General features: G+C 43.8%; 1 protein-coding gene across 1 annotated transcript in view; it reads left to right on the top strand.

The window, feature by feature from the left end:
* The window catches only part of NDFIP2 (Nedd4 family interacting protein 2), a 43,394-nt gene that overhangs the window by 8,278 nt on the left and 19,691 nt on the right, over positions 1 to 15,425 (top strand). Inside the window, exons 2-4 of the mRNA XM_056862136.1 lie at positions 8,280 to 8,439; positions 12,300 to 12,436; positions 14,495 to 14,554. Coding sequence (XP_056718114.1) covers positions 8,280 to 8,439; positions 12,300 to 12,436; positions 14,495 to 14,554 — 357 coding nt within the window. The remainder of the gene's footprint in view (positions 1 to 8,279; positions 8,440 to 12,299; positions 12,437 to 14,494; positions 14,555 to 15,425) is intronic.

Here is a 15,425-nt window from a genome sequence, read left to right as displayed (position 1 = left end):
GGTACTGATGTCCCTGTTGACAAAATTATAGACAGGGGACTCATTGTGTATTCTCTGATGGGATCGCTTCTTACCATGGTATTCCCATATAGTTATGCTAAATGTATGTGTATGTAGCTCTCCTGGCTTGATTAGAAAAAAATGGCATTGGCCTTCTCCCCGCCCCCCACCCCCACACAAATGTTGTACCGTCATTTAGAAATTCAAAGTGCTTCCCCATTCCAAATCTCTTATGTACCACACTCTTTAATAGTCCGGATGTTGCAGAATTCCAGTTCATCTGTATTTCCTGCTTCCCTGTTAGCTCTTCCCTCCCCCTTGCCTTTCCCCAGGCAATTTTAATTGCAAACCCAACCCGTCATATCATTAATAGCCAAGAATTTTTGTTTAGGGATCACTGTTTCTCTCCCCCCCCCCCCTTTTCATTGGCAGGGTATATTCTTTTTCTTCTAATTACTGTTTGGCTTAATTAACTTCCATGATCACAGAAGCAGAAAGTTGTGATTTGAGCACACTTTGCTTGACTGTGGCGTAGGAGTTAGCCACATAGATAATTACAAGGACATCAAAGCATGTCGCGCTCAGTTTCCATGCTTGGAAAATGTTCACTTTACGCATTATTATTGCCTGTGTCACACTGGTTGGATTAGATGGCTTTGGAGCTGTTTCCTGATTAAGAGTTGGTGTCAGAGGCAGGCAACACGGCTGTCTTTTGAGTGTGTCACTACAAAGCAGCTACAAAAATCAGCATTACTTAGCTGTGAATTGTTCTTTCAAAATAATTTGTCCATGGACCTGTGTATAATTATTTTCCCATTAATATATGTGCAATATGTGAAAAATGAGTGATCTTCAAGTTATCACCTACAGGGCAAGGCTTATGTTCATATTCCATTGTGCCAAAAAAAAAAAAAGCCATTTCGGTAAATTTTAGGTTTGGGTTTACCGAATTCCAAAACCTGGGGTGAAAGCCAAAGTCGAATTGGCCATTCCCAAAAAAATTGGGTAATTATCCGGCTTTTTCGGGTTTTCCCCAGGCTTTTTGAAGCTCCTGGGGGGCATTTTTTGATGTAGACCCCTCAAACATGCATGGTAGCTTACAGGGACTCTCCTTGGAAAAAAAACCCAAGTTTGGTGAAGATTGAGTTGGGGGGTCTGAATTTATGGGGTCTGGAAGAGGTCGCCCCCTCCCACCTCCATAGACAAGCATTGTAAGGTAAGAGATTCTATGTTCGCTAATGGGCTAATGCTTGTCTGTGGAGGAGGGAGGGGGCACCACTCCAGAGGCCATAACACCAGACCCCCTGACCCAATCTTCACCAAACTGTAGGGTTTGTGCAAGGAGAATCCCTGAAAACTACCCTGAAAAATTGGGACCTCTACCCTCAAAAATGCCCCCACAGAAGTTTCACAAAACATCCCCTTTGTTTCCTATTGTGGGAATCTTTCATTAGCAGACTTTCGCTACATAGACGTAATCCTGCGGAAGTCGGCTAATGGAAAATTCCCACAATAGGAAACAAAGGGGATTTTTTGCGAAGTTCTCTGGGGGCATTTTTGGGGGTAGATGTCCCAAATGACCCTGGTATTCCTTGGAGGTTGCCCATCCAGTTACTGACCAGGGCTGACCCTGCTTAGCTTCTGAGATCTGATGAGATCAGGCTAGCTTGGGACTATCCAGGCAAGGGTTTTTTCGGTACTCTCTCAAATTTCATTTTTTTTCCATCTGATTTTTTTTTTTAAAGGCCTTGGTTTTTTTCTCTCCGATTTTTTCCCCAGGACTTCACATTTCTAGGTTAGCCTGAGAGAGTTGGACAGCCCCAAAGTTACCTGATAAAATTCCATGGCACAGCAGGTGTTCGATCCTGGTTGTCCCAGGTTCTTGTCCAACACTGTTAACTGCTGTGCCATGCCAGAGTTCAGCATACTTGAGATAATTAAATTACCTTGGCTTTAAACCCAGTGGGGAGCGTCTGCTTTCCCTTGGGAGAGCTTCAGCATTTCAAGGCTGCCTGGGAATACCCAGGTCTAGACGAGGTTCCCAACATCCTCAGCCTATGCATGAACTTTACAGACCACTGGGGCAAGTCTTCCCTTTTCTGTGGCAGTATTGTGCAAATTCAGAATAAAAGAACTGTCAGAACTACTGGAAACTAGTAGCTTGTGTCTAGATCATGCTCCCATAGACTACTGACAAGAATATACATTATATTTCAGGTAACAGAAGCACACTTAACAATTCAAAGGGAGATGCTTAAACTTAGTGCTCGCAAGTGTCTTTTTAAATGGTCCCAACTTGTCAGCCTTTCCGTCCCACAGGAAGCTATGTCTGTTTTTTCCATTCTTAACAGTAACCACTTTTTTCCATTCTTGCGTCATGATGTTAGCCAAGATACCATTGCGTTGCTTGGCATTCTGACTCTCTCTGTGTAACAACTTCCACCACCATGCTGTTCCTCTTTTTTTTTTTTTACTGTCTGTGTGTGTGTGTGTGTGTGTGTGTGTGTGCGTGCGTGCGTACCGGTGGATCTGCCAACTAACGGCGATGCTTCATGTATCTGAAGTGCTTTCTGGCCCACAAAAGCTTATGCTGCAATAAATTTTGTTAGTCTTCAGGTTCTGCAAGACTGTGACAGACTCATAACCACCCCTCTGGAATGCCTGTTGTAATTGTCCTTTAGTAGGAGATGTCGCATTAAGAGATCTGGAAGTGGTCTGGTTTATCATCTGTGCTGTGATAAGAGCACAGTCTCAAATGCTGTCATTCCAGTGTCAATAAAAGACCCTTCGCTCTAGCTAAGGAAGTTTGCCCTGCCCCGGGTGGCAGCAGCCGTTGGTACTGATGTAATAACCCAAGTATGACCCCAAAATACCAGACAAGAATCTTTTGGCAAGAGGCTGACTGAGAGTAGGGCAGGGATGGAAAGATGAACTTGAACCTCAGTAGTATTCAGCACAGCATCCTGAAGGGCATGGGAGGAAAGGTATCTTCTCAGCATGTGAATGTGCTAACAGAAAGATGCTCTAATGGGAGAGTTGGGCTTGGATCCAAAGCGCCATAAGCAGAGTCACGCTAAAGGGGGGGGGGACTTCTCTACCACCACCTCTTGCAGATGCCATTTGTACTCCCTCCCCCATTGTCCTGTTATAAATCAGTGGATCCCAAGGAATAGTGTGGGGAGCAAACGGAGAGTCTGCAGCAGGAGTAGGGAGGAGTGAGGAAGACCTTGCTGGCAAGAAGCTCCATCTGAGCTAAGTTTATCATCCTCTCCCTGCAGGTCACTATTAAGCTTTGGCTTGTCCAGAGTCGTGAGCGTGAGCCAGAGCTCTTGGTCCTTTAGCTCTTAGCTCATGGCTGGTAGCCAGTGCCTTTGATTCAACCACCTTGTTGAGTCTTTGCAAACCCACGTTGCCGTTTTTGTCTGTTGGGCTTATTTATATTGTATTTGATTCATAAACTGCCTGGGGGTCCCTTTAGGGAGAAAAAAACAAGATATAAATAGTGAAAATTAATAAATTGGGAGTTTGCTGCTCCAAAGGAACAATACCTTAGGATCGAACCCTTATTTCCCCCCACCTTCTACAATCAGGTCTTTCCCCCCTGCAAAGTGACAGCTGACTTATGCAACCCCACAGGGTTTTCAAGGCAAGAGACTATGGTTTCCATTGCCTGCCTCTGTGTAGCAACTTTAGACTTCCTTGGTTGGTCTCCCATCCAAGTACTGTCTGGGGGCTGCTCTGCTTAGCTTATGAGATCGGCCTTTCTGATCAGGGCAATCAAATCTTTACAGCTGTTTTCCTCCCCATTTACTTAATTTAGGAGGCCTGTAAACAGCTACAGTAAAAGATGGTCTGTTCTTGTTGCCACTGTAAGATCTGATATTATTTATTTAAAGTATTTGCATGCTGCCTCATAGCAAAGTCCTCAAAGTGGTTTGCAACAAGAGAAATCCAATAAATGCTATAAAATACAATACTAAACTATAATAGTGTCCGGGAACAGCCGCAGATGCAGCGGCAGAGATCAACCTATGCAATTGTTCAACTGCTGGCTCCCACTCCTCAAGGCATAGGTGACTGTGGCATCGATGCTCGGCAGGGGGCGGAGGGCCAATGAAAATTGTCCACCTGTGGCCATCTAGACCAAAGCTGCTTCATCTGTGGGTAGTAGAGGTCCTGAGCCGCTGCCTAACTGCAGTGGATAAATAGCTAAGGGAGAACAAGTTGAAACTGAATCCTGACAGAGGTCATGCTGATTGGGAGTGCCAAAGTCTTGAAGCACACTGTGCTTCAAGCATGCTGATAGTATTTGTGTATGTGAAATTCACATTGTGGTTGAAGACTTCGTCAACATGTTAATGAAATCCCCAAGGCAAATAAATAAAGAAATAGGATGGCTGTTGGATCTGGTTTCCACCCCCGCCAAAGACACACCCCACAGCTGCTGATTGGGGGGATAACTGCGGGACGGAAAACGAGATGAAGTTTGTTAAGCTGCAGCAGCATGATGTAGTAATTATTGGTTCTATTGTGTTTTGCGTTGAGGGGCTTTTGGAAAGGCCAGAGGCATTGGATAATTTCTCACGGTTCACTCACCGCAGGGTAAACACTTTGTGATCACTGGTAAACACTTTGTGATCACTTTTTACTAGTTACAGCAGATGGCGGTGGAATTTTTCATCTCGTGTTGAAGCAGAGGTTTAGTTATAAACCATCAGCCTGTGACTTGACATCGGTTGTCGCAAGACCACACTTGGCTCGTAGGGCTACATAGTATAAGTGACAAGTAATCATTGTTAATGAACTGGCTTTAATAAATGATATGTGAGGAGGATTCCCAGCAGGGGTGAAATCATCTTTTCTGACCACTGTTCTTTCCGATGTCACCCGTTCTCAGGTAATGTTTATCCTCTTTGGACGTATTGCTGGTCTCGGAGCTCAGCTAGGTGAAAAGCATCTGGAAAAAGAGGTGGGGTGGGGGGGAAGCTATTGGCAGAAGAAAGGGTTCCACACTTTTTATTCTTTTCTGCTTGAAAACTGAACCCTTATTTCCTCTGCTAGGCAGCTGTTTTGGTATGATTGGCAAACCTCTAAGCTCAACTTCAGGTTTTGAAAACAGGACCACTTAAACATAGTAAAGGGGTTTTAAGTAGCTTGTTCGTTTCATGCTGTTACTTTCACACCCCATACCAGCAAATTACCCGACATTTAAAAAAGTGCATTTGACTCAACTAAATGTCCTAATAAAAGCTTGATCACAATGGGTAGCTGTGTTAGTCTTTCTGTAGCAGTAGAAAAGAGCAAGAGAACAGTATCACCTTCAAAGACTCACAAAACCTTTGGCAGGGTATGGACTTTCTTGAGTCACAGCTCACTTCTCTAGATACATATCTGAAGAAGTGAGCTGTGACTTACGAAAGCTCATACCCTGCCAGAAGTATTCTCAGTCTTTAAGGGGCTAGTGGACTCTTGCTCTTTTCTAATAAAAGCTGGTTGGTGATACATAGTAAGAAAAATAGATCAGACTCTCTGCCAGCGTTGCAGTGTGTTTGGCTTTAGATTTGATGATTAGATATCCAGCAGGAAGAGTGTGCTTGACAGGAGATCAATTTAGACAGCATTCTGTGACAATCTTGAAATAGCACAGGGGAGATTGTGAAAAGGTAGCATAACATGGTTTCCCTCCTCCTCTCTTTCCTTTAGTTTGGGTCTAACTGACCTTATTGCTCTTATAGTGAAACCTCATATAACCAAACCAACCAACAACAGTATGAGCGGGTTGAAACACCACAAAAGCACATCACATTCTCCAACAAAGTAGCTCATATCAATGGAATGTGTTGCAAATATTTACTATCGTCAACATAATTCCAAAATGCACAGGGGAGTTCAATATGTTGTTACTCTGGCTGCCAGTGAAATTCATTTCCTCCTAACAACCAGAACTCTCTTTGATTTCTTTAAACTGCATTTGCTGTTTCCTCAAAGAACTTGGTATATGTGGGGCTATCCAATTTTATCCTCAGCGATTTTCAACAAAGGGCAGGTTGAGGCATAGACAGGCCCCAAATCACCTGAGTAGAAGTTTGCATCCAGGTCTCTCACCTCCAGATCTGATGAGTTTCCAGTATAACATACTGACTGCTTGGAAAGCCAATACATGAACCTATGTTTACACTATGCAGTTGTTGCTGTAAAATATGTCTCCTCTAACTAGGGTAGAATCTCTGAGTTAGAAAAAGGAACACAGGAAGCAATTTAAAGTAATAAGTTTGCATCCTAACTATTGCTGGTGGAGTAAAACTCCTGCAGCATGGTACTTCCAACCTCCCCATTCTTACTCCTTTATTGAGTATGAATGTGGTTGGATTTAAATTGTGCTTGTGCCCAGGAAACCGAAACTAGCAGATTGATCAGTGCACCATAGTAAGCAAGAAATCCAACATCTCCCAATTTAAGAGGGTTTTATAAAATAAATTAAATTTTTGGATTTATTGAAGCCTAAACTTGAAAAGGAAAACCTGGATGATGGTTATAAGTAAACTTTATATTTTACAAAAAACACTTTTACACAGTCATAAAGATTGTTATTCTGACATATATTTGTATATCTGTAAAATGGTCTAATTGCATTATGGATTTTAATGGGTTTAGACCATTAAGGAGGGCCACATGGCCACAACGCGTTTGGTCTTAGTTTTGGTCTAATTATCTAGTGGTTGTTTTGTGTCTATTTGTGTTTTATGTCTATATTTATAATTGAAATATAGAGGTTATAGCAGGGCTGTATACAAGTTATTGATTTTTGTTTTGTAATAAATTTGTTACATATTATTGCAGAAAATCATTTTAACTTAGTATTAATTTTGGCCCTCATGTATGTTTGTTCTTGACCTTAAAAAGGCAAAGGTCCCCGGTGCAAGCACCTGGTCATTCCTAACCCATGGGGTGACGTCACATCCCAACGTTTCCTAGGCAGACTTTGTTTACCGGGTGGTTTGCCAGTGCCTTCCCCAGTCATCTTCCCTTTACCCCCAGCAAGATGGGTACTCATTTTACCGCCCTTGGAAGGATAGAAGGCTGAGTCAACTCATGAGAGAGTCTCATGGGAGATTACCGACATTGTGGTTCCTTCTTACACCAGTGGTGCCTCAATATACAGAGAGGGGGAGAGAGAGCGAGAACAGCATGGGGAGCCAGTGATTCCCAAGAGAGGGAGTCCCAGATTTCCCTTGCCCACTTATTCATTTTTGGGTGGGCAAGATTGCCCTCTTTACCTCAGAGTGCCTATTTGATTTTAGCTTATAAGCTGTTGGTTTTAAACTTACAACTTGCTTTTTGTTTATTCTTCTGTACATTTACACTTTTATTGTTGTTGTTATAGTTTTTATTGATGTTAGCCGCTCGGAGCCCGGCTTCGGCCGGGACAGAGAGCAAGTTAGAAGTCCAATAAAATAAATAATAATAATAACCCCTAAGCGATGGCATTTCAAAGGAAAACTCAACTCCCAATAAGAAGGTTTGATAACAAATATTGTAATTTGTTCCAAGAAATTTCGGAATACATTTTATTCACAGAAATAGTTTTAAAATGTCCTATGCATTTTTAAAAATCCTGAAACAGAAACAAGCCAATATCTTAAGCGGGTCGGAGGGGGGAAGATGTCAGTATCACAGAATTGCTACAGGCTGCTCTGTTTTGGTCATGCACCCGGGTCTGGGAGGAGAGGGAATTCGTTTATGTTCGTAGGTTTCCTTACATGCAAGTGTTAAGAGGATCTGGCTATAGATCAGAATGTAGATTCTATACATATAGAATATTTTGAGTATTTAATAAAGATGTAATGTAAACCTGGGGTAAAGGTTTTGTCCCTGATTATAATTTTGTTTGTTCATCATTAGCCAGTGTGGTGTAGTGGTTAAGAGACGTGGTTTGGAGTGGTGGACTCTGATCTGGAGAACCGGGTTTGATTCTCCACTCCTCCACATGAGTGGCAGAGGCTAATCTGCTGAACCGGGTTGGTTTCCCCACTCCTACACATGAAGCCAGCTGGGTGACCTTGGGCGAGTCACACTCTCTCAGCCCCACCTACCTCACAGGGTGTCTGCTGTGGGGAGGGGAAGGGAAGGTGATTGTAAGCCGGTTTGATTCTCCCTTAATTGGCAGAGAAAGTCGGCATATAAAAACAAACTCTTCTTCTTCATTGTGGCGATTAATGCACTGTGCTAGAGTACAAGAGGGTTCTCTGACTGAATTTGTCTCTTCCGTCTCTTAAAAGCTTCATAACGAAGATGATCCCTCGGAATCATTGGCGGTTGAACAGCCGTCCACCTCTACAGAAACTGCCCCAGCTTCGCAAGCGGAGGCACCATTACCTGAAGCAGATGCTTCACCTCCACCTTACTTTAGTATTGCCGTCGAAGCAGCTGCAGCATCAGGTATTTCCTGTTGGTGACATAATCCCCTTAGGTATTTTTAGCGTTTATAACCTGGATAGGTATTTTTAGCATTGATGGAGGAGTAAATGTGGCTTGAATCATTTGCTCAGCCAGAAAGGCCTGGTGTTGCTGTCTCTTTATGCCTGCTTTGACCTATTTTAAAAGACGACCTGCAAAAATTTTTTGTACAGGAGTTTAGTGCTTGATATGCTTAATGGCCAAACTAAAATAGCATTCGTATTTTTTCTTTGTATGGGTAAAACTATTATGTCTTACCTGATAACTGCTAGTCCTAGTGAAACCTAAAACATAGGCTGTTAATGCATGGCTGTGTTCGAATTTGTTTGTCCCTGTCCTGTCTCACACTTTATGATCCTGCGTTCAAAAAATTGAACGCATGGGGACAAGGACAGGGACAAACAAATGACAAGAGGGGCGCCTTCACCGGCGAGAGAAGCTGTGGCACCTTTCCGCCCCCTGGACCCCACGCCTCTCTCTCTCCCTCCCTCCCCCACCCCTGCCTCCTCTGTTTCCCCCAGCCCTGGCGGCAGCCAGGGTTTTAGCCCACCTTGCAGCAGCCTGCAGCCCAGAGCCCCAACATTAGAAGAGGAGCTGCGGCAGCTCCTTCGACACAGACCAACGACACAGACTTCCAGCCCCCGCCTTCACCTGTCAGGCTGGTGGAGGTGGCTGGAAGTTCGCGCCATTGGCGCCAGAAGGAGCCACCACCGCTCCTCTTCTGATGCCGGGGCTCCGGGCTGCAGGCTGCTGCAAGGTGGCTCAAACCCCGCCTGGGGCTGGGGGAAGTGGTGGACGAGGAGGGCAGGGGGCAGAGGGGGATATGCTGCTGCTGCAAGCAGGGAGTTGACCCAGGCGCTGAAACGCACCATCAAACTCCCACAGCTGCAGCGAGTCTCCCTGGAAAATTCGCCACAACCCTGCACTTCTAAAACCCGGGGAAGAACCGGAATCGGGAGGGTTCATCCCGCGGCCAGGCAACGGCCATGCATGTGGCCTTGGGAGATTCGCTACACCCGCGGGAGATTTACGGGACAAAATGGCCATGCATTAACGGCCATAGTGTCTTGTCTTCTGATCTTAGTTGATTGATTGCACAAATTCTGAATTTGCATAAAATTGCAAGCAGTTGTTTTTAAAAAAAGAAGAAGCCTACTTTCTTTGGCTCGAGATGATGCATGCATGTGTTGTAACTGGAACCATTTTACAAGAGGCATCCACTCTTGTACAACAGAGGAGGGGAAATGCTTCCTCAGCGATGGGAGGGGCCATGGCTCAGTGATAGAGCATCTGTTTGGCATGCAGAAGGTCCCAGGTTCAATCCCTGGCATCTCCAGTTAAAGGGACTAGGCAAGTAGATGATGTGAAAGACCTCTGCCTGAGACCCTGGAGAGACGCTGATGGTCTGAGTAGACAATACTGACCTTGGCGGACGAAGGGTCTGATTCAGTAGAAGGCAGCTTCATGTGATAGGGTTGCCAACCTCCAGGTGGTTGGCTAAATCTCCTGTTATCACACAGTATTTCAACACGCAGCCACAAAAATTCCTTTTGTTATTTTTATAAATATTTTTCTTATGCTCACATAGACAAGTACTTCCAGTTCACAGAATCATCATTATAAACAAAGAAACCTTGTAATATTACAACTAACACAAGCTTATCAAATAACTATAAAGAGACAGGATCAAATTACTGTTCATCAGAGTCACACAAGTCTCTACAGCAACACATTCACTTGCTGCGATCCTCTGTGTTGTATAAGCACTGGGCTCCTCCGTAGTCAGCTGATGGTGGCTGACCAATAATGTCTCTTTCTCTCTTTCTCAAGGCTGTATTGTTGTCCGTGTGCAGCAAGCACCGTGGTAAAAATCACAGCCAGAAATTATGTCAACAATATGACAAGCCACCGGTTTAAGCTTTGTTTCGCTGGTGATTGCTTCATCAGATTAATAATTTCTACATCCGACCGCCATTTTGTGGTTCACACATCCAAATCTGTATTGTTGTCCGTCTGCTGCACACGGACAACAATACAGCCTTGAGAAAGAGAGAAAGAGACATTATTGGTCAGCCACCATCAGCTGACTACGGAGGAGCCCAGTGCTTATACAACACAGAGGATCGCAGCAAGTGAATGTGTTGCTGTAGAGACTTGTGTGACTCTGATGAACAGTAATTTGATCCTGTCTCTATAGTTATTTGATAAGCTTGTGTTAGTTGTAATATTACAAGGTTTCTTTGTTTATAATGATGATTCTGTGAACTGGAAGTACTTGTCTATGTGAGCATAAGAAAAATATTTATAAAAATAACAAAAGGAATTTTTGAGGCTGCGTGTTGAAATACTGTGTGATAACAGGAGATTTAGCCAGCTATTATATGCAACACGCCCTTGCTTAATAGTTAAACCTCCAGGTGGTGGCTGGAGATCTCCTGCTATTACAACTGATCTCCAGCCGATAGAAGTCAGTTACCTTGGAGAAAATGGCTGCTTTGGCAATTGGACTCTATGGCATTGAAGTCCCTCCCCTCCCCAAACCCTGCCCTCCTCAGGCTCTGCCCCAGAAATCTCCAGGTATTTCCCAGCCTGGAGCTGACAACCCTAGCGATGGAAGGAAAATGCACAGCAAGCATCATCAATGGGGGAAAGAGGCCTTGTTTGTAAATTGAGGTCTGAAATCCCAATTTGTTTTTGCTCTTCCTCATGAGAGCTGACAGTCATGTGTGATATTGACGGACAGTATAGTGGTTAAAGTGTTGGACTAGGATCTGGGATCTCCACTCTTCCATGGATCTGGGATCTTCACTCTTCCATGGAAGCTCTCTGGGTGAACTTCGGCCAGTCACGTACCCTCAGCCTACCTACCTCGCTGGGTTGTTGTGAAGATTAAATGGAGACGAAAACGATGTAAGCTCCTTTGCGGCCCCATTGGGGAGAAAGGCGAGGTATAAATAAATAAATGTGCAATTCTTAGAAGCAATTGAACACATGATCACACATGAAGATTCCTTATACTGAATCAGACCCTTGGTCCATCAAAATCAGTACTGTCTGCTCAGACAGCCAGCAGCTCTCCAGGGTCTCAGGCTGAGGTCTTTCACATCACCCACTTGCCTAGTCCCTTTAACTGGAGGTGCCGGGAATTGAACCTGGGACCTTCTGCATGCCAAGGAGAGGCTCTACTACTGAGCCACGGCCCTCCCAGCTCACAGATAGAAGTTAAAATGTGTGTGTGAAGTGCCGTCAAGTCGCAGCCGACTTATGGCGACCCCTTTTGGGGGTTTTCATGGCAAGAGACTAACAGAGGTGGTTTGCCAGTGCCTTCCTCTGCACAGCAACCCTGGTATTCCTTGGTGGTCTCCCATCCAAATACTAACCAGGGCTGACCCTGCTTAGCTTCTGAGATCTGACGAGATCAGGCTAGCCTGGGCCATCCAGGTCAGGGCAGAGTTAAAAAACAGAGTATATTTTTATCTATACAAAGACAGTAACAAAATAAGCTTACAAACAATAGAAAATGCACAAATAAAGCAAGCTCTTCAGAAAGCTATAGTCATCACAAATGCTATCATGTCTTATAACTGGAAACGTTGATCGTGATTTTACAATCTCATGTTTTCCTCTGTTTTGTGTCAGTCACCAGGTTCCTCAGACCTGGTGATTTCTGCAAAGCAGACTGTGATGAGAATGTAAAACCACCCCTCAGAATTCCCCACTACAGTACACGGTAGCATTTGTGATTAATATTACTCCCCCCCCCGATTATTATGAATTGTGATTCTGCAGATAAATGATCATTTGGCCAGCAAACAGTGACCCTCTGTTGTCTTCTCTTGTAGAAATGGAATCGCCTAATGATTTTTACCCAGTGCCACCTCCGTACAGTGTAGCTACCTCTCTTCCCACGTACGACGAAGCGGAAAAGGCCAAAGCGGCGGCGATGGCGGCCATTGCGGCAGAAGCGGCAGCCCAAAGAGTGAGTGAGCAGTTTGTGCGAACTACCAACGCATCTCTTTGCCGCGTGTGGTTAATGCCGGCTTCAGGATTTGTATGTTGGCCACGTTAAGACGTCATGAAAAAAATCTCTGCCTGTCCATGACAAATATAAAAGGCTTGTCTGCCTCACCCTCTTCCCCTGGTGCACATGGAGCATGCTTGAAAGCTTCCTGCTTTGGGCAGCTTTCAATCTCAGTTTAGAAACTCAGCTTGTGAAGGAAACCCAACTCACCTTTGCCCAAATGCCTGCATTCAGACGTCCTGGCAACCTGGGAGTTTGTTTAAAGGCTTCCTGAATTGCGAAATGTTCAGCTGTGCTCCGCATGCAAGGGGGCGAAGGAAAGAGTGTTCCAGCACAGTAAACAAGTCGTGTTCGGGCTCCTTGTGAACAGGCAGAGGGTTGTTGTGACATCCGAATGTGGCCGCCATCTTGACATCCGCACTGTTTATTAAGATGTATATCGGTTATCCAAAATAATGAAGGCTGGGTTTTTGTTTTTTTTAATAACCTATGTGGAGAGCACCTTGAAAATGAAGTATGGCCGTCCAGCACTTTCTAATAATCGAAATTGGCCAACTGCACAGCTTCGAGTTTATCTTCATGTTGTGCATATTTGTTAGCCGTGGCCTATGCAATGAGAAGTCCACCAAACCACAAACTTCTGCTAACCACATTTTATGATGAAGAGGAAACCCAGGAAGTCTCCCTGATTTTGCAGTTCTGAGCTGGCAGCAAAAAAGACTTTGAGACCCGGCTTGGACCACCATATATAGTATGTAGTTTGTATTTTGGAAGTTGCAAGGTTTTGACACCAATTGTTCCGCATATGTCACAGGGCTAAATTGCAGGTGCCTGGCAACCCAGGCTTTTAATAACATGTACAGGTAAAGGTAGTCCCCTGTGCAAGCACTGGGTCATTACTGACCCATGGGGTGATGTCTCATCCCAATGTTTACTAGGCAGACTATGATTTTTTGGGTGGTTTGCCACTGTCTTTCCCAGTCATCTACACTTTACCCCCAGCAAGCTGGGTATTCATTCTACCGACCTCGGAAGGATGGAAGGCTGAGTCAACCTTGAGCCGGCTACCTGAAACTGACTTCCGTCAGGATCAAACTTAAGTCGTGAGCAGAGCTTTTGACTGCAGTACTGCAGCTTACCACTCTGTTCCACGGGGCTCTTGTACTAGAACCTAAATTGTTAAAATGTGTGTTCTAGTCTTGTACACAGGTGGCACCTAAAATCTGATATTGGCAGCTAAAAATATCACTGCTTTTAGAGAACTTTTGTTTGAGCTTTGCCGATGGCCATTGTATGGACTAATTTTTTTTTTGTATTCAGACTTTTCTAGTTTGGGGGATTCCCATTTGGTTAAAAAAAAGAAGACAGTGGTTTTTATCTGAATGAAAGCCCATTCAAGTATTAAGGTTCTTAATTGGGCTAATATTTGAAGAGTGAAAAAGACAAAAGTATCCGATCATATAAATCTTGTTTTTTATGTATAAATAAATGAATGAATCAATGCTAGTAGCTTTGCAATCTTAGTGGCCCTCTACTTTCTAGTAACAGTTGAACTGTAACCTTACCTTGACGAGTTCACTGTCTTTCAGCTTCCCATCTGTAAAAGAGCTATTGCATATTGCATAGCAATATGAATGAGGTATTGAAGCCAGTATCCATGGTGGGATTTATGTTCAGAATTACATGGGACAGTATCAGAAAACTATCTTAAGTTTATCATAGAAATAAAGCACCAGATAAACAGCAAATGTTCAGGTATTGCATACATTAAACTGTCACCATGTTTTAACGTATGTAATACCTAAACATTTTAATTTCCCCATCTATTATAAGTAAAAGTAGATTATTGTCACACTTGCTTTTCAGTGTTTGGATATTTCAATTTCGAGGTTTCTCTTCTAATTGACATTGAAACTACAATTTTAGTTGAGCAGAAACGATGTTTGAATGTCTGTCTTGTACTGAATGGCTTAACACTTCTTTAGTTCTTCTGTCTTATTTTCTTTACATGCTTAGCACGGCCAATTTAGGGAGTCTAGGAGTCTGTTTGATGAAATATTCCTGAGCCCACCAGAGGTATGGTATAGTTCTACCAAGTTTAGATTTTTGCAGTGAATTTCTTGGCTCACAAAAACTAATGAGATCCTTGATCACTTTCCGCTGTCAATAAACCACCACTATTTAGTCCCTAAAATAATATACTGAAGTCCTCATTTCTTTCCTAAAACCCACTGACTTAGAAAAATATTCTTTAAACTTCATACTGGTGGAGGTATGCTTGAAAACACAAGGGCATTTTACCTGAAAGGCATGGAACTACTTTCCCAGTAAGAGACGCCACCATATGGAATGCAGATCAAGGCCTCCCAGTTCAGTAAGTTTCCGGAGTGGTTCTTCTTACTGGAACAAACCTTAGGATTGGACAAATTGATATAATTTTCAAGTGTTTGTGGGAGATGAAAACCCCATTTCCTTTGAAACAGAAACTTATGGTAGAAATGATGGAAGGATAGCGTTGGCAATCTCCCTGTACTAGCTGGAGATCTCCTGCTATCACAACTGATCTCCAGCCAATAGAGATCAGTTCACCTGGAGAAAATGGCTGCCTTGGCAATTGGACTCTATGGCATTGAAGTCCCTCCCCTCACCCCACCCTCCTCAGGCTCCACCCCAAAAATCTCCCGCCAGTGGCGAAGAGGGACCTGGCAACTCTATGGAAGGACATTTGTCATTGGATGCAACATTCACTTTCAGTTTGTTAACGTTTTGGTTACAGATGGTCCTTGTCAAACCTGAATGGTATTTTGCAGTTTTTAATTATGAGCCACATTACGTACATTGTCTAGCAAAGCTTAAGGTCTTTAGCGGTGCTCACAGTCCATGCAGCAGTTTGCATGAAGCATTAGTCTAAGGGTAGCACTACTTTACTTAGCCCTTACATCTGCTG

This window comes from Euleptes europaea, chromosome 16 (assembly GCF_029931775.1).
Source record: "Euleptes europaea isolate rEulEur1 chromosome 16, rEulEur1.hap1, whole genome shotgun sequence".
Classification (NCBI taxonomy): domain Eukaryota; kingdom Metazoa; phylum Chordata; class Lepidosauria; order Squamata; family Sphaerodactylidae; genus Euleptes; species Euleptes europaea.
The sequence above is the reverse complement of the archived record's forward strand: the minus strand, read 5'-3'. Positions and strand labels throughout refer to the sequence as shown.